Source organism: Oculina patagonica, chromosome 1 (genome assembly GCF_052425735.1).
Source record: "Oculina patagonica isolate OP01 chromosome 1, crgOcupat, whole genome shotgun sequence".
Classification (NCBI taxonomy): domain Eukaryota; kingdom Metazoa; phylum Cnidaria; class Anthozoa; order Scleractinia; family Oculinidae; genus Oculina; species Oculina patagonica.
In genome coordinates, this window is record NC_135758.1 from 31,120,442 (window position 1) to 31,139,635 (window position 19,194).

At 39.4% G+C, this 19,194-nt stretch overlaps 1 protein-coding gene across 6 annotated transcripts in view; it reads left to right on the forward strand.

The window, feature by feature from the left end:
* Positions 1-18,172, forward strand: part of LOC144663825 (voltage-dependent calcium channel type A subunit alpha-1-like) — a 43,098-nt gene extending 24,926 nt beyond the window's left edge. The window contains exons 26-44 of one of the 6 annotated variants that reach the window (XM_078524890.1): positions 154-202; positions 1,181-1,281; positions 1,911-2,112; positions 2,396-2,560; positions 3,116-3,223; positions 3,765-3,848; positions 4,159-4,287; positions 5,596-5,661; positions 5,804-5,913; positions 6,136-6,274; positions 7,108-7,235; positions 7,566-7,662; positions 8,188-8,293; positions 8,700-8,822; positions 10,490-10,599; positions 11,902-11,913; positions 12,508-12,585; positions 14,076-14,165; positions 15,908-18,172. In XM_078524890.1, the coding sequence (XP_078381016.1) occupies positions 154-202; positions 1,181-1,281; positions 1,911-2,112; positions 2,396-2,560; positions 3,116-3,223; positions 3,765-3,848; positions 4,159-4,287; positions 5,596-5,661; positions 5,804-5,913; positions 6,136-6,274; positions 7,108-7,235; positions 7,566-7,662; positions 8,188-8,293; positions 8,700-8,822; positions 10,490-10,599; positions 11,902-11,913; positions 12,508-12,585; positions 14,076-14,165; positions 15,908-16,246 (2,236 nt within the window). In that variant the 3' untranslated portion in view covers positions 16,247-18,172. The remainder of the gene's footprint in view (positions 1-153; positions 203-1,180; positions 1,282-1,910; positions 2,113-2,395; positions 2,561-3,115; positions 3,224-3,764; positions 3,849-4,158; positions 4,288-5,595; positions 5,662-5,803; positions 5,914-6,135; positions 6,275-7,107; positions 7,236-7,565; positions 7,663-8,187; positions 8,294-8,699; positions 8,823-10,489; positions 10,600-11,901; positions 11,914-12,507; positions 12,586-14,075; positions 14,166-15,907) is intronic. The other 5 variants (XM_078524897.1, XM_078524903.1, XM_078524911.1 and 2 more) reach the window with 5 other exon arrangements.
* The last annotated feature ends 1,022 nt before the right edge of the window (positions 18,173-19,194 follow it).

Consider the following 19,194-nt stretch of genomic DNA (forward strand, 5'->3'; position numbering starts at 1 on the left):
CACCACCGCGTGACGTCATCTATGTGTCTGTACTCTAATAGATCATAAGTAAGAACCAATCAAAATGCGCGTAGAATTCAGGTTATTAAATAAAACTCGATAGTGCACGCTAAAGCATGAACCAGTTGTTAAATATATTCTTTTGCTTTGCAGGGGGCAGTACTTTTCATATAATGATCTTTCTGATTTGTCGAACGTCGAGGTAAGTAGTTTTCTATTATTTTTCCTGCATTTACCGGTACTGCACATTTAAAAGTCATGAAATCGAAAAATTTAAATCTTAAAATCACTCACTTCATTGAATTTAAAAGGTCACGTCTGTGGGTTGAGATTGGCAAATTACGATCCTTGTCATCGTAATCACGATTGACGGCAACGAAAAACGATGAACGACAGGGTTTGCATAATTTTTAAAAGAGCGAAAAACGAGGTTCAAAAATGTGCCTAGTGACTGAAACTAAAACTTAGCAGCAGTACCTCGTAGGCAGCGTGTTTTTTTGGTTTTGGTTTTGTTTTTCAAGTGGGAAAAAGTTCGTTTTCAAATGTCACGCAACGCTCCTCCCAACTTGTTAAGGCCTCGCCAAACGGAGACGCAAGTAGACACAAGTTTTCAACTTGCATCCACTCGCGTCTCTGTTTGGCCAGGACTTACGAACACTTGCGTTGACTTGTGATGACTTGCGTTCACTTTGGTCGAGATCAAATTTGCACGAAAGTTAACGCAAGCGATTCACCATTTGACCACCTAACTCAAGTCAACGCAATTATTGCTGTTTACTTCAAGTACGGAATGCATATGGCTGCGCGTGCAGTAGCACTGAAATGGTCTTTTGATAACTTGCGTGCCCTGTAAACTTGCGAGTCCGTTTGGCCAGCCAACGCAAGTCTGTACGCAAGTTCAACTTGCGTCTTCTAACGTTCACTTGCATTACAGTTTGGCCGGGGCTTTATGTTGTGTGGAGAAGCATTGAGTGGCCGAAACCCAACTGTAAAGGAGACAAGTTTTGGAAATGCAGTCAACCGGTCTTTTATCGCAACTGCTGAAATGATAAATCAACGTAGAAGCCTTTATTTGTTTTGATCGGGAAAAAACCATAATAAAATCAGGAATCTATGCTTCACTGTTGTAAATGATTCGTTAAAGCCAAAAAATGAATTAAACTAATTGTTTTCTTCTCAGATCAAGGAACGTTCCTGGGGAGGACAAGACTACGATTTTGACAATGTATTCAATGCAATGCTGTCTTTATTTACATCATCCACTGGAGAAGGCTGGCCGGCGTAAGTCCTTTTAGTATTATCGTCTATATGCCCCTAAGACTACGGAGACGTGATAACCTCAATCCGCGTTACATTAGTTAACTTGTAAGAGCGTAACATTCCGAAAATAATCCATAACCTCATTTTTGTGAGAATTCTTTTTGAGTGGGCTTACTTGCGGGGCTGAGATAGGGATCAAAAGTTTCTGAACAAACTGTAACCACATAAAATTTAAACGCTTCACAATAAGGGCAACTATAAGGGGCTTGTACTCTAAGAGGTGGAGGGGTGCTCCGGTAACTCGAACACCCCCGCTAACTCGAACCAAGTCCTGTTTCCTTTGGATTCAGTTTGCCCCTACTTTTTGGTCATTTTTACTTGGATAACTCGAACTCCCGCGCTAACTTGAACCAAGTCCTATTAACCTTGTTCCCCCCCCCCCCTACTTTTCAGTCATTTTTACTCGATTAACTCGAACTCGAATAACTCGAACTGTTTTCCGTTTGCCTACAGAGTTCGAGTTAGTTCGAGTTTACCACTACTTAAAAGCTCTTTTCCTTTATCAGCCTCTATCATTTATTTGTTTTCAACAAGCGTCTTACAGTTTATATTTTTCTATTTAACACTTTTCTTCTTTTACCCTCTTTTAGACTCATGCAAGCCTCCATCGACACAACTAAAGTCGACCATGGACCGATCGTGGACAACAAAATCGAGATTGCACTGTTCTACATTTTCTTCGTTGTAGTGTTCTCGTTTTTCTTCATCAACATTTTCGTAGCTCTCATCATCCTCACCTTCCAAGAGCAGGGAGAGAAGGACCAGGGCGACTGTGAGTTGGACAGAAATCAGGTGAGAAGAATGCGTGACAAGCGTGACTGCGTGACAGCGCGACTGCGTGACTAATGTATTTTCTTTTCTAAAACATTATGGTAAAATAAAATGTGAAAGTTAAAGAATTGAAGAGAGAATTGCCAGGAGAACTGGTCTCTTTGACCACCGTGAATCATTCGAAATCTATTTTTGGCTCAGTGTTATTTTCTTTCTTGTCTGCAAATTTTGAACGATTTACAGTGGAACAAACGAACGTATGAGAGATTTTTCTAACACTTCTTTTTCCATCTTTGTTTCTCAGAGAGATTGTCTTCATTTCGCCATCGTAGCTAAACCCTCTGAAAGATTTATGCCGGAAGATCCCAACACGTGGCAATACCGTATTTGGACAATCGTGGATTCCCGGCCATTTGAGTATTTTATCATGATACTCATTGCTCTCAACACCCTCATTCTCACCATGAAGGTCAGTGCTGAAAGCCCTTCCCCCTGGGGGGCACTTTACATATTTTTGGGCGGGGGTGTGCCGCTGGGACTCTAAAACCCTTACCCTATTCCAGACCATGTTCAGCTGATTTTGCAACCCTTATTAGACTAGACACCAACAATCCCTACCCTATCCCAGACTTGCTTATTTTAGAGCTGTTTCACTATTAGTGTTTTTTAATGGGAAAACATCTGTCAACAACGTTGCCGCGATGATTTTATTTTTATTTTTCTTCCGTGTTTCTATTCCTATTCTGAACTTAATTCTTCATACCACTGATCAGTTTCCGGCAAATGATACCCTATTCTAGACCAAAACTCTCTTATTTCTATACCCCTATCCCAGACTAAACTGCTTGAAAACCATACGCTTCACATTGGCACATACCTATATAGCTCGTATATGGGAGTGCCCCCCCCCCCCCCCCATCTCCCGTGCTCAAAGTCAAATACAAAACTCTCCAACTAGTGCAAGCTTATCTTCAATGTTCAATATGCTCAAGATATTATTGCTTTGTTTTCCTATTCTTATCAGTTTTATGACGAGCCTACCATCTATCGGGAAATTCTTGACATGTTCAACACTGTATTCACCTTCATGTTCACTGGAGAGGCCATCTTGAAACTGTTTGCCTTCAGAACGGTAAGTCTTTACTAAGTTCACTAACAAAGAACCATGTGACATTGAAACTAACATCTGTGGCGGTAATGTGTGATTTCAAATTCTCGAACTCATTAATAACTCATCAAGTTAAAACAAAGGAAACATTACCGTGAAGAATTAACATAGCTTTTTACGATTTTATTTCTCCGTTTACTCCGTAGTTTTTGTTTCGATTGAGAAGATATATCAAACACTCGAGACAGTGTTTCATTGGCTATCTAAACACCACAAATTTCGTCGAAAACACTCCGCTGCGCGTTGTATTTTCAACTCTCTTCTCGGTGTTTGGATATCCCGATGAAACACTATCTCTCGTGTTTGATATATTACTTGTACAACTAACCCCCAGTCTTTATGCCTTGTCATACCTTTTGTATTGTTTTAATTTTCGATAATTTGCATTTATTAATTGAGAATAAAGATAACTCAGTTCCTGACTGGAATAACTGTTTGAACGGATTAAAGTTGTTGTGCATGTAAATCTGATCTCCTTTTGTTGTTGTTTTTCCTTTCTCACAAGAATTACTTCCGAGACAACTGGAATGTGTTCGACTTCATAATTGTCTTGGGAAGTCTGTTGGACTTCGGTCTCGGCTTGGTCCAGGTAAGGCGATAGAAAGAAAAGAGGCCAGCAGCGCACAGCTCGTGAGGTTTATTTTTCGTTGTGCTAGATTTGATTTGTAACAATGCTCGATGCAAGAACTTTGACAAGGAAGTATTTCATTCTAATCACGTAAAAAAAGTTGAGTCGCCACAGTTTTTAAGTAAGCTTTTAAACACGGCCTCCAAGAAAAGCGGCGTCTGTTGTGTTGAATTTATATTCTGTTATACTTAAAATAAGATAAAAAATAACTAAATAAAAAGAATAAATCATATCACATCATATCATACCACCTGACTTTGTTAACTTGCAGTCTGATGAAACCTCGATGCCCTTCGATCCCAGTCTCTTCCGTCTCTTCCGAGCGGCCAGGTTGATCAAGTTATTAAGGCAGGGTTACACAATCAGAATCTTGCTATGGACCTTTCTGCAGTCATTTAAGGTAAATACAGGAACAAACCAAGGCAGTTGCGTGTCAAAGTATTTAACACTGGTGTGCCCTTATTATAGGAAATTAACGCGTCATGAAATTAACGCGAATTTTAAACATTCGCGTTAATTTAAGTCGCGTTAATTTTAGTTAACGTTAATTTCCGCACCGTTAATTAAAGGGAGCGTTAGTTTCCATGACGTTAATTTCCATTATTTTGGCCCCAATTTCTCGTTGCAGTCCAGAAGTTCTTGACTCCAAGGAAAAAGCATTGTTTTATCTGCCACTATCATTGATACTGCGAAGAACGCTCAAAGTGGGAAAAGTACCACGAACATTGTTTGCGTTTAAGATTTTTCGCCTGCAAGTGTTGAAATAAACTTGTTCCAGTTGTGTACGTCGCGTTAATTTCCTTAATTTTGAAATTTTACCCCCTCTTTCGCGTTAATTTCCTTTATTGGGAAATAATTTTTCCTTCAATTTGCGTTAATTTAAGTCGCGTTAATTTCAAATACCTTAATTAACACAAGCGTTAATTTCCTATAATAAGGTAATGAGCCTCTCCCAGGGGTTTCAGGGAACGAGGGAACATGGCCATAAAATAATTGGGAACAAGGGAACAAAAGGAAAATTACGCTGGGAACACGGGAACAAAAGCTGAGTTTCTTATATTTTAGGGAATAGGGTATTACAAAATTGACAAAATACTTTTAGGGAACACAAGGGATATATTTTGGGAAGGAGGGAACATCCCCCCTCCCCCGGGCTTGCTAACTGAGTACACTGTAAATAAAGGTCCAGTAATACGGGTAATATTTCCTTTTATTTTGACTCACAACATTGCTGTATTGCAAGTTGTAAAGTGTTTGCGCATATTATCTCCCGTGTCAATAGACATGGGTTCAACTTTGCGCAACACATTGCCGCAACTTGCAATACGGGTGGTGATAACGAATAACGCAACAACACTTTGCAATTTGCAATACAAGAGGGTCTATTATACTCTTGCGGTTTGGCGATTGAAGCTAATTTTGTGTGTCGGTTTGTGGGTACATTCCTATTTATCTGGCGGTTCACAGGCATGAAATATATAGTGGTTTCGGTCTTTAGGAAAAAAACGAAAGCAATTTGCGGTCAATTTGCAGTCCAGCGCCCTAATCACCTGAGATTAAACCCTCTCTCTCTTCTTATAATCACTTTCTTTTTCCCTCTCCCTGTCTAAAAAAAGAATGTCTGATCGCAGGCTAGCGCCCTAACCACCAGGCTACGCTCGCCTCTCATTAAAATCAATTAACTTAATCTGATCTTGTTGTGTTCTAGGCTTTACCTTACGTTGGCATGCTTATTGGGCTTCTGTTCTTTATATATGCTGTCATCGGTATGCAGGTATGTTAATTCAACAGGACGGTCTTCGTTTGATCTTCCCTGAAAAAACAAGAACCGTTTTTAGTCGCGATCGCGACTCCAAGAATATAGCTAAATATTTTTAGCAATAATATAACAACATTATTGCTAACTTCTGTTGCAGATGTTTGGTCAAATCACCATTGAAAACGACGAGCGCGGCGACCCTTGGAGCCAGATCCAACCCCGAAATAACTTCCAGTCATTTCCTGAAGCCATTCAAGTTCTTTTCAGGTATGAGCGGTAGATCGTCACGCGACGCCTCTCACACCAAATGAGGGCCACATGCCCTCGTTTCTTCGTGAAGTGTTGAGATTGTGTTTTTTTTTTTTACAATTTTAGCCCTAGGGCAACTGGAACTTTAAAGTTTTTGTCCACTATCATTCTGTGTTGTCAAGACCATAGATAAGATTATTTCGCTCTGTTGTGACATCCCTTGCGTTACTTGCCTTGTAGGTCCGCAACGGGTGAAAACTGGCAGCTAATCATGTTGGCGTGCACGTCCGATGCAGATTGTCAACTGGGAGATGGAAAATGTGGCAGTGCTTTTGCGTATTTATACTTCATCTCCTTTATTTTCTTTTGTTCTTTTCTGGTAAGTTTGATGTAAGAATGTGTAGTCATATTGTTTTGAATGGTTATAGAAACAATAATTGATATATTTGAACACAGCTCTTACTGTGATAGAAATTGGTTGTCAGATTGATTAGTTAAATGACGGATCACTGATTGATTGACAGATTGGTAGATGATTGATTGATTTATTGATCGATTGATTGAGTTTTTGATTGGTTTATTGGTGTTTGATTAATTGATTGATTGACTAGTTGATTGATCAAATGACGGTTGGTTGGTTTGATTGATTGATTGACTGATTGATTGATTGATTGATTGTTTGATTGATTGATTGATTGATTGATTGATTGTCTTATTGACTGATTGATTGATTGATTGATTGATTGTTTGATTGATTGATTGATTGATTGTCTTATTGACTGATTGATTGATTGATTGATTGTTTGATTGATTGATTGACTGATTGATTGTCTTATTGACTGATTGATTGATTGATTGATTGTTTGATTGATTGATTGATTGATTGTCTGATTGTCTTATTGACTGATTGATTGATTGATTGATTGATTGATTGATTGATTGATTGATTGATCAATCGATTCATCCACTTCTATTCTGTGTGCAGAGAGGAATTAAAGGGGCTATGTCACGCAATTTTAGGCAATTTCGGCACTGTCCAACTGTTCATAGAATTAACTGAAATATCACAATAACGGCTTAAAACTGTAGAAGAACTCAAAAGAAACACAGAAAGGCCAAAAAAGGGCATGGATGGGCAAAATTCTAGGAGATTAAATCGGATTGCATTGGATTGTCACCTAGCCCCTTAAAAAGTGTCGTTTTTCTTGACAGCTTCTGAATTTGTTCGTGGCTGTCATCATGGACAACTTTGAATACCTGACACGTGACGAGTCCATTCTCGGCCCACACCACCTCGACGAGTTTGTCCGCGTGTGGTCTGAGTTCGATCCTGGAGCCACGTAAGTCATTTCTTATTGTGTTAGCAGCGGTACCTAATGCTTGCATGAGATCAGGCTGTGGTAAACATTTTAGTTAAGTTATTGTGCACTATTTTTTTTTGACATTTTGTTGAAACTGAAGATAATCAGCATCAAGCTCTCCCTTCGTTATGATCATCTTGTCTACTTCTTGTCGCTTATTTTCAGTTTTGTTGTAGGGGGTATTCGTTGCACAGGGTTCACATTCTTCCGCATTGTATTTATTCCTGCATGTTTTTTTTTTGTGTGTTTATCGTGACGAACTACCTGCCTGATTGGTTTTGTTTGCTCTTTATTTTTATTACAAACCAGGGGCCGCATCAAACACACTGAAGTATGTCAATTGTTACGACAAATGTCTCCTCCAGTTGGGATAGGAAAGAAATGTCCAAAGATTGTGGCTTACAAGGTAATTGAAAATAAAAACGTAAGCTCTTTGCGTGCTGTCAGGCCATTCAAAACAAGAAACACAGACAAAAATCTGTTCATTACTTGTCCATGGTAGTAAATATTTTGTTGCTGATTTATCGGAAGACCTTCAAAAGTATGTTTATTTTTTGGTTACGGATAATAAGATGTTTTAAGCAATCGGAAAAGAAGACGCCGTCTACTTGACTAATAAGAGTTGACTACCATTCACTTGCCGCACTAGGCAATGCCGGTCTCCTTCTTCTCAAGAATGACTCTGCCAACCAGTGGATATTTTTTTTCTTTGAATTCTTCAGTTCTTTTCCTTTCTATTGATATATAGTTTGTGGTAGTTTACTTTAAAACAACGCGCGTACGAATTTTTTCCAAAGGACACCCGCGAAGGTAACCTGAAATAATTATGGACATGTTTCTTCATTACAGTAAACTTATATTACCCTGGAAAGAGAGCATAAATGAACTTGATCACATGACTTATCTGACTTCGGTCGGCTTTTATTTTCAGCGCCTGATCAAGATGAACATGCCGCTGTTCCCTGACAACACGGTCACCTTTACTGCTACTCTGTTTGCACTGGTGCGGACCTCACTCAAGATTATGACCGAGAAAAGTAAGAACTTTCATTGTGAAACTGAATGAGAACATTATAGCTGCATACATGCCTGATTTATAGAATACCCCCGCCCCGGATATGAGCCCATCCAAAACCTCTTACGAAGTTGTATATCTTCTTTAGTGTGAGCTAAATGAAGCGTTGAACGTATCAGCGAGCTTAACCTGGAGAAGGCAGCAATGCCACAACGTCTGTAGACCTATATCGTTTGAGTGTGACCGGTTGTGTGGGCAGCAGCGAGAACTGTTCACGTGCCGTACACGTGACCGTTGTCAATGATTTTAGCCTGGAAGCTAACAAGAATAGGATTTGATGCTGTTCGGTTACTTGTTTCCTGTACTGTGTAAGTTACTAGTTTAACTTCAACACAGACCTCGGCGTGACATTGTTTATTCTGTTCCAGATAATCTAAAGGAAAACGATAAAGAATTGAGAGCGATGTTAAAGAGAGTCTGGCCTAAACTCACCAAGAAGACCTTGGACAAAGTAGTTCCAAAGCCCCCGAGTATGATCAACAATGGTAAATGTACGCGTTTAAAATTTTCTTTGTTGCATGAGTACGAGCACCCCTGAGATCCCTTTATTATGAACATACTTTCATACACTTAAGGTGGCTCGTACCAGTTTTTCTTGCGCGGGAAGTCTGGTGACTAGCGCGCGCGTCACGCTTCGTACCCACGAGTCACGCGCGAGATTTGAAAAGGAAAACAAACATGGCGGCCAAGCGCGAGCTGAGGTTGCTTTTCTTCAATTTATGAAAAAATTCCGCGTTCAACTGAAGTTGTTTCAACAAGAACATTTTAAGTAAACTTAATGTTCGTCAGTCAAAATGTTTTCGGATCTTACTGCTCGAGTTACAAAAGCAAATTCGCATGTGCTACGATCGATCTTGTCGGAGACCGGCGGAGATCGTGAGTCAATTCCACTTTTTTCGTTTCAACTTATTTGAGTTCGCTGTCAAACACATGATTATTCAGACAAAGAAATACTTAAAAGTAAGACCTAAGAGGCACAACTGGTGCCAACTGAAACTGGCTAAATCTCATGAAACTCCTAAGCCGAAAAGTTTCGCAGACAAAGCGAGGGAAAGTCCACGCGTGTTGCGAGCGTATGTGCCCGCAAAGATCAGCGGTAGTCAGAACTGAACATGAGTAAATGCCAAACTTTTAAAATCGAAATTTTGAAGTGCGTGGAAACGCGCGTGGGAATTATTGACTTCGCGAAGGCTTTAGCAAGAAAACTAACCCGATGACCCCTATTTTTTATTGCCCTAATATTTTCCTTTTATGTTAAGGAAACGTCAGAAAAAATTTAAAAAAATCTACGAAAGGAATTTTTAATTACTTACAAATTGCCCTTTTTTGCATTTGCAAAAAAATCCGCTTCGTAGAATTTTTTTAAAACAATTATACAGTTTCTTTATCAGATGCCAAACGTTATCACGAGAAAAAAAATGGGGGTCATCGAGTTAATTTTCAAGATATAAGCACCGGAAGCTGAAAAAGGGTCCGAAAAATCATTGGCTATCGTTGCCATGGTAACCTCTGATGACGTAATTATTGGTGTTTTGGATCAAAAACACAATGGGTAAGTTAAAAACCTGAAAACTGGTACGAGCCACCTTAAACTTTACTTCACTTAACTTTACATAAAACTTTTAAGTAACCCGCGGTGATCAATCTGTGGCTAGGTATGAAAGTTTTAAACTTGAAACAGGCGAAATTTCTTCGAGGTCAAGAAATGGGACTTTAGTGCTTACTAAACGATCCCGAGACAAAGGATATTTGCCGACAGTGAAATACGGAAGTTGATGTAAAGAATCGGTATTCAAATCTCTATCGATCGATCAAATAAAATAGTTGTGTGATGGGAATATTTGTGGAGGCGCAGTGGCCTAATAGGTAACGCATGGGACATTGTACCGAGCACTCCAAGCGAGTTCAAGCTCTGGCCAGAGTCATTGTATCGTGTCCTTCCGCAAGATGCTGGGGGGGGGGGGGGGGGGGAGGGAGGTTACCCTACGATGGACTAGAATCCTACCCAGGGGGTGGGGGAGTGGAGAGATTAGAATTACTGCTAGAATTAGGCTTGAACATTACTTTTATCATGGTATAGCACTTGGTTTTTCCAGGATGAAGTTAAATAGTTCTATTTCTTTCGTGTAAAATGTTTCGGTATTCTTTTCTATTTCAGCGAATCAAGCAAACCAGCAGCCGCAAATGACAGTGGGTAAGATATACTGCGCCAAACTAATCTACGAAAACTACAAGTTCATGAGACGGAAAGGGCAAGTTCAATCCAGGGTAAGTTTAGGGCGCTGTATAAGAAAATGTGACGGGTAAATAAACTGAGTACAATTCCTTTTAACTCTGTTGGTGGGGTAAGGGATGTCAGTACTCTTCTTAATCGCCTCACCCACCCACCTCCCTTCTACCCCTTCCCCAGATCGTGTGAACGTTAGGTTATTTCAATCACCCTCATGCACGTGACTTCCTCAATGTGAATCACGTGGCAGTTTGTCAGTAACATGTGACCGACTTTTTCTATGTGAATTTTGCACGTGATATAGACAAGCATAGTATGTGATACATATTTACGGCAGTGCGTCTGTGAGGTAGAGTTGCGAGTCGATAGTTTAGATAGACCTGCTTGAAAGGTTTGAGATCAACACACTCAGGAGAAAGTGTAAGAATACTCTCAGTAATCGCCACTTGCTTGAAAAGTTTTTACTTGCCTGTTTTAATGCATATATGGGCTGACATTTCATTCCAGATTACAAAAGGATTTATTTGATTAGCTCTTCCCGAAAACGTCATTATAAGCATATTTATAGAATGGGCTCTTCCCTCCAGTCCCATGCCTTTTCACTGGTCATATAGTTTTCTTTTTGTACTTTTTTTGAAGGGAGGGGTGTCATTTTATCATGATGAAGACTTATCACTTTGTTCCACTTCTCTCTCTTGTTGTGTAACTTGCGTACGCTTTAGTGTAGTGTTACAGTTTTTCTTCTTACTCAGTTTGGTTTGTTTTTCTTTCACCAGCGAGCCTCGTAAATCTAAATATTGAGTTCATACTACTCGCATATACGTACCATTACGTCTACTAATTGCTAAACAAAACTAAGTACAAATAGAACTTCGTAATCTTCAATGTACGCTGAGAAGTAAACTAAAACAGCGACCATCATTTAAAAAATAACCAATAAATACTCATCGCAGACTCTTTTTTCCTCTTGACTAGCGGTCGACCGCTGGTAAAAGGGAACAAGGATTCTAATTAACTATAACGCAGTTATAAAGACTTTTCGTAAACTTAAAATAAATCTAAACTTCAACTTAAAGCACAAAGTTTCTTGAAACTAAACTTAAAATAAAACGCGTTAACATTTGTAAACAAACCAACCTCGTTTCCAGGCTCTTTACGCATCCCGTGCCAAAAAGAACGGGTGCGCAGACGGGACCTGGAAACAGATTACAAAGTCCATTAAATAACTAAAACTTTGCCATAAACAATAACTCAAACTGCTAATAATACTAACAGTTGAAAGGTTTTTTTGTCCTACTTACCTTCATCTCTTTCCATTCTTTCTTTCTCTCTTGGAGCAGGATTCAGATCAGGTGGGTTTCACTTCTTTACTTTACTGTGTCTGTGATTCTTAGCTTTGTCTTTTTGCGATGCATTTTTTAAAACAAACAAAAAACACTGCTTTGATTTGACAATTTTTAACTGAAAACGGTCTCGATTTGTATTCAATACACACGACGTTTAGTTTAAATTACTTCATAGTCGTGGCTGATGTATTATTCCAGTGGCGCTGACAAGTTTAAAACGATTGATTGATTGATTGATCGACAGATTGATTGATTGATTGACTGACTGACTCATTGATTGATTGATTGATTGATTGATTGACTGATTGATTGATTGACTGATTGATTGATTGATTGATTGATTGATTGATTGATTGATTGATTGATTGATTGATTGATTGATTGACTACAAGTGCCCTGTTTCGTTACAAATCTATCGAAATGGAGTCAATAGAAAGGGATCACATATTATTTTGGCAAAGCATTTTCCAGCAGCTAAAAAGTAAACTATCTACAGAAGAAGTTGTTACCTCATTTCTCACTCCACTCTTTCTTTCTCTTTTTCTGTTTTCATTTTTGTTTATCTTTCTTCCTCACTATCGACTGGCGTTGATTTCCCAGGGAACTGTTCTGAGTCGATTTGTCGGAGGACCAGCATTCCTGAAATTCCGACGAGAAAACGACCCTGAGATGGGCGAGGTACAGAAATGTTAATACTCTCACGCATGCGCCCTGTATCTTGTTTCTAATGTTTCTTCTATTAGTCAGTCGCGTGACCAACGTGTTCTGACCACGTGATTTGGTAACCACAAATCACTTGCTTCAAGCCAATCGCTGACTCGTAGGTCACGTGACCAGGCAAATCTTAAACCGTGCTGACTGTATTTTAGCCCAATCTTGTACGTCGAGTTTTCGTTCCTAACTGCGCAAGCTTGACGAAAAGAGCAACTCTCCGTTGATTGCGGTTTTGAAAACAATATAAATGGCCGGAAGTAAAACACCAAGGAGTTTGTTGAGCCATGTGCCGGGGTCACTCGACCGCTGGTCAAGGGGAACGAAGACTCTGGGTACGAGGTTGATTTTAACCTTGGTAACTTTATTAAACTGAATAACCATGGCTAATTTAACAAATGAAAACCTTTTTTTAACCATAACTTTTCATTTATAAAATAATACTGCCTAATATATAACATAAACAGACATGCCCCTTGCAAACGTTTTCTGTTCTTGAGCCATTTCCAGAGAAAAGCATGTTAAATTGTCTCACGCTAAACAAAGTGGTTTCGCAGTTTTATCATGCAGCGTAAATTGAGCTGCTCAAAAGAATTGTAGAGTGTGGTTCCCAGAAAACGGATGCATGAGGCAGAACTAGTTGTTATTATTTAACTAATTAAAGAATTAATCAAATGTGTGTTAAATTCCGTTGACCCTAAAAACGTTTTTTTTTTTTCGCGTAATGAATCCTCCTCTCGCTGTCCGTGCATGTGTGCATGCTCTGTTTGCTCTATGTTCTTTTGTTTCGCATCTCCGCGGTCATTCCGCCATGTTTTCCATAGCCTCAGCCTCCTTCTTCTCCCTAGTTGGCTTTTATAAACTTCTCAATTCCTTATTTGTGATCGTGACCTTCACCTCATTCATGACCTATTTGCCTTGACCTCTTGAACTTTGCACGAACTCTTGACCCTCTCATTAAACACTAATCATTACTGATCATCTCGTACGTTCAATTCAAAATCTGCTCACAGTGTTTTGTCGTTTAATTTTTTTATTTGCCGAATCTGATGAAAAAGGTGTCAAATTAATCCTAATGGCCTTATTATCTAAGAAAAAATGTAGAAACATTGTAGAGAATTTAGTAAAGAGAATCGTGTTATTGCCATTGGGACTATGAGTAAAATGAAATTTGCTAATCTGCATCAGATTCGGCAAATGAGAGGTTTGGCGTTTAATGCTAACATGATTTTAGCGCGAATTCAGTTTAATGCTCAGGGTGTGTTTGTGTTAACATGGCATGTTTAAAGCTTGTTTGCAAACTCATTCAGCCCAGTGACTAATATACAAAAACAATCGTGTACGTTATAACAGTTACAGGAACCTACGAGGGAAATGTCCTGATTCTCCCGACCTTTAAATGTAGTGGGAAGGGTATGGAGAATCTGTATGTTGATGTGTTACCTTGTGTGTAACAGGGTGTTCCGATGCAGGACGTTGCTGTAAGTTTAGCTGATGGTCCTTATCACTCTGGCTCGGCTCAAGCTCTGTACCATCCTAACCACCAGGTAAGGAGAGCATTTATAATTAACCTAGTCTGTCTGAGGAGGGCACTTCAGAGGGAAAGAGAGTTCGCCCACGTCTTCTTTCGCTTTGGACTCTAACTGAACTTGCTCAAATGATTTTCTGGGGCGCTGTGGATCACCTTAAGTAATGTTCATTCGGAACCCCGATATAACGATCCTCGCTATAAGCGGGAAATATTCCCGGTAAAACGATGAATATTCTATGTCCCGACAAAAGTTACAGTAAAATGTAGTTGGAATAGAACCCCGATATAACGATCTTCGATACAACGATAATCCCGATATAACGATATTAAAGTACACAGTCACAATTTAAGCAAAACATTGAATTTAATCCATTAGCATGACAGTAATCGAGTAATCTCTATCGTTTCTCACAACAGCTTTGTACAATGATATATCGTTATATCGGGAGTTTCGATATAACGATTCCTCGATATAACGATATAATTTTACTGCTCCCTTGCCATATCGTTATATCGGGGTTCCACTGTAATGTTCTTTCGGCTCGTGAGGCAGTCCTCCCTTTGGGCGGGAAATATTACTCGACGACAGGCTGGCGTGACAAAGTCCGTTTTTTCCTTCGATTTCCTCGTGTTATTTTCTCATTGGTTAATAAGATTCGAAGACTCGCGAGTAGCTTGCGACGATTTCGAAGGATTTACCGACGTCACTTGTTCCCCAGAAAGTGGTGTTAAATGGGTGATCTGAACCTATTTGTTGCCATGGTAACCAAATTGTAAAGTATATTGTGAAACACAACAGCAAAGTGTACTGCAAAAAATCAGAGAGCATACAAATTGCTGAGATTCACTTCTATTTGATCAAAATTTGGTTAGTCTATGACCACACGCTCATTTTAAAAACTTGAATATCTCTGGAAAGAAAAGAGAATTGAAAACAGTAAAAGGCAATTTTCTTCTCATATAAAGTCTTGATATATTTTAAAACAGCTACAAAAGGAAACATGCGAATTTAATCGCAGTAGCACTTTAAGGGACACTGTCACCAGTTTCACTTCAAAAACTCAAGAGCCTAAAGACATATGGAAACTACGAACAGTGGTCCAATTTTGTTAAAAATCTCAATCCAAATGTACTGAAGCGATAATCAAGTGATATTATTGTGATGCCATCAGGAACTTTAGATCTCAACTTGAAAAAATCAGGCTAATTTTTTCAAGTTTTTTCCTTGTGAACTGGAAAAAACACCTAAACATTATTATGGCTCCCTTCTTCCTTCAACTTAATATCTCCATCTTGATGCACTAGGTGCATTTCCTGTACGAGAAGACATATTCGCCAATTTTAGTACTTTTTACCGAAAAGCATTAAAATCCCCGTGACAGTGTCTCTTTAAGAAAACTCGTCTATCCAAGACCAACCTCGTTCCCAGGGCTTTTCCCTTACGAGGATGATCCAATACTGTACACATTGATATCATGCACTAAAAGACAGGGATTGTCACGCTTGTCATTAAGCTGTAAAACGTACGTTTACCAGGAGCGGGAGATAGCCGTACTTGTGTACCGTTGTTGCTTCTGTTGTTCGTTGCTGTTTTGTTTGAAGTTTATGCAGTTGTTGCTTTTTATGTTACTGTTGCTAAGTTTTCTCTTAGCATAAATTTGTTTTTATACAGTTTCATTGATTACTTCTTAATCACGAAAGGTTCTCCCCCAAGAACTCTTTTCTTGCCTGTTAAACATTTTACCATTTTCACTGTAGCAAATGGACAGCCCGTCCCGGTCCCGTTATCGTCAAAACACACCTGTTGCTCACCGTTCTACGACGTCCCTAAACGAAGGGCGTGGTCCTGGTGTGACTACAGCTCTTGTTGGCCCTCACCGGCGACAGCTGCCCCAGACTCCTGGCTCTCGCACTGGCTCTCAACTCTCCTTGACCGGGAAAGGACCAGCGCTGCCAGAGAACCGGGGCGACAGTGTTCTGGAGAATGGCTACCATCCGAATATGAACCAACACATTGCTATGGCGATACGAAGTGGACAAAGCCCTTACGCAATTTATGGTCTAGAGGAAATGGGTGATGAAGACGACTGGTGCTAGCATCTATATTCACGTGCAAATCACGTGCTAAAATAAAACATTCACTACCTTCGATAAAGTTTTGTGACCACTCGGCATGCGGGCGATTCGTGCTGGTCACATGATTTACAATGTTATGGCGAGGACAGCCTTAGATGACCTTTTCGGCGTGATTCCTTTTGAGGTTTACGACATTTAACTTGCCATATGACTTAAACGAAAGAGAATGCAATGAAACAATGCGAGGGAGACAGCTCTGTTAATCTGAAACGTATCTTCATTCAGCCTTCCCGCTTCAAGGACGAAAAAAGTAATGGTGTCTTTTTTGATAACACGCCATGAAATCGCCAAGTTTTGTAAGCCTCCTCGTGCCGAGTTGTCCATGAAGAAGACTTCAAGCAAGAAGTGGAGGAAAATAAACGTTCTTTGCTAAAGCTAAGTTGAAATATTTTAAGGAGAATATTAAACTCCAGATGGAAATTTTTGTGTAGCTACTTCGGCTACACGAGGGACGCGCAAATTTGTTTGTTTTTGATAACAAATTTTGCAGAAGTTTTTTTCGTGACTTGTTTATTTGTTTACTTATTTATTTCATAATTATGGACTTTTCAGATAAAATATGATGCAACGAATATAATATATCTTATGTAGAAAAAGCGATAAATTACTGGATATTAATATATAGAAAATGAAGCCCGCTTCAGATGGTTGTTTCTCTTGATGTTCTTTTTTTAACAGGGTTATTGATGCTGAGGTTAACCTTTAAGATGTTAGGAAAATTTTTAATCGTAGAAAACGCTTGTTTAAACATATACCTATCTTCTGCTAAATATTTACATTTAAAATCGTTTTAAAATAGTTATATATGTTGAAGAATTAGAGCTGTTTTCTGATGACTGTTGTTAAAACAAAATCAAAGTTATTACATTTGACCAATCACAGCAAACGCATAAAACGCAGCAAGCCAATCAGAATGCGAAGAAAAGGCGTGCGACTGCCACGAAGCGCGTGAAAACGCGCGTGCTCAAGTCACAGTTGGGTTCGCTGCTGATTGGTTGGCAAAAAAACATGTTCACTCTGATTGGTTAAAGCTCGTGGCACGGGTTTTTCTCAGCCAATGAGATAGCTCAGAACAAGAAACCTCGACACACGATTGAATTTGACAGTCAATCAAAAAACTGCTCTAATGACGTGTTGTAAATGTGCCCGTAATGTTTTTAGCAGTGGCTAGATGTAGTGTTGCCTGCTACTTGATGTAAGGACTCTTGAATGTTCTCCGCTGTCATGCTGGATATTTTCTTGCAAATAATTCAACGACTCGTGTATGTATTACACTTGACGGCAACAGACAAGGAGAATATTGGTCCTTATTTTACTACTTTAAAACGCTGATTTTGTTGTTTCGATAAATGTCGCTTTAAACCCCTCCCGGCCAATTACGTGTTAACAGCAAAAAAGCTATCAAATATTGCCTCTGATATAGTAAAAAAAAATAAATAATAATAAAAATAGTAAATCGTCGCTTTTAGCAGATTTTAACGCAAGCAACTACACGACACTGTTGCAGGCTTTTTTAAGTTTAGAGTTCCTTTTATAAACCGTTATTTCACTTTTAGAAAAAGATCACACAGAAAGCCGTGAAGAATATTAATTTTTTAACTACTATTGTTATCATTATTATTATTATCTTTGATAGGAGAAAGTACTCATAATAATATATTAAAAGCGTTGATAGAAGATTGTTATCCTGTACACAGTACAGGTTATTTATAATAATGATATTATTGTAAAATGACTTATTTATGGCTACATTGCTTTTGAAGCACAGACACACTTCATAGTTTCAAATAATGTTCTTATTGTACATAAAGCAAATATGTGATGATTCTTTCAGACACGAGTAAATTCAGATTTGTTTTGGAGAAAGAATAAAATGCTACATTGTGACTACTGGATATTGTGATTAGTCCGTGAGGGAGTTTCCGTAAGGGGCGAATTAGAGAAGTGGTCATAACACAAGTGTACTCGACGAGGACCCACCTTGTGTTGGGGTTGGGGGCTATGCAAGATACCACCTGTCTGATTAGCCAAATGGACAAAATTTATTGGCCTTAAAATTTGAGTTAAGACTTTCATATTAGGTGTGCATGAAGCTTGCATTGCTGGAGAAATTGCACAAGGATGTTTGACTCTTTCCTTAGTTTCTACTCCTGACTGAGTGGGGGCTATACAAAGTAGACACCATCAGGGTGGGGAAGGGGGGTACATGAAGAGACCACCTGTCTTTTTGCATAGTGGTGGGTCCTGTCTGAGTACATTAGTTTTGACCATTTCCCTTAGACAGTAGACGGTACGATTTTACCTACGATTTTCGCATGCGACACGCTTGTACCTTGACTACAACACGAATCGCGTCATGTAAATCACCCTGCCACATCATTACGACAGACGCGCGCGAGTAAATGGCCCTAAGTCATGTCGTAGGCCTGTCGTAAGCTTGTTGCATACAAGAAAGTCGTACAGTGTAAATCGACCCGTACAAATCTTTTTTGGGTAGTCCCCGCCCAGAAGCTATTTGGACCGTCACGCAACGATCCGCTATAGCGAGTAGAAGCGTTGCGTGACGACACAAAGAAGTCATGGATGCTCCCTTCTTTTCTTTGTACGGACATGCCTGGTGGCCTTGCTGTCATGCAGTGGAGTAATATGAAACAAAGTTGCCTTTAATTCTTAAATGGGCTTACTTATGAAGAGTGAAATAAAACTGTTGCATTTTATCTGGCATGACACTAGTTAAAATCTGGTCACGGTTTACAAAAGCTAAAAGGGGTCGAAGCAATTAGGAATTACCGTAATGATTCGATAAAGCGCCCTCCTTCCAATAAGCGCCCTCTCCGAAAAGCGCCCCCCCCCCCCCCCTTCGAATCTTTTTTTGTTAATAAGCGTCCCATCAATAAGCGCCCCCATTC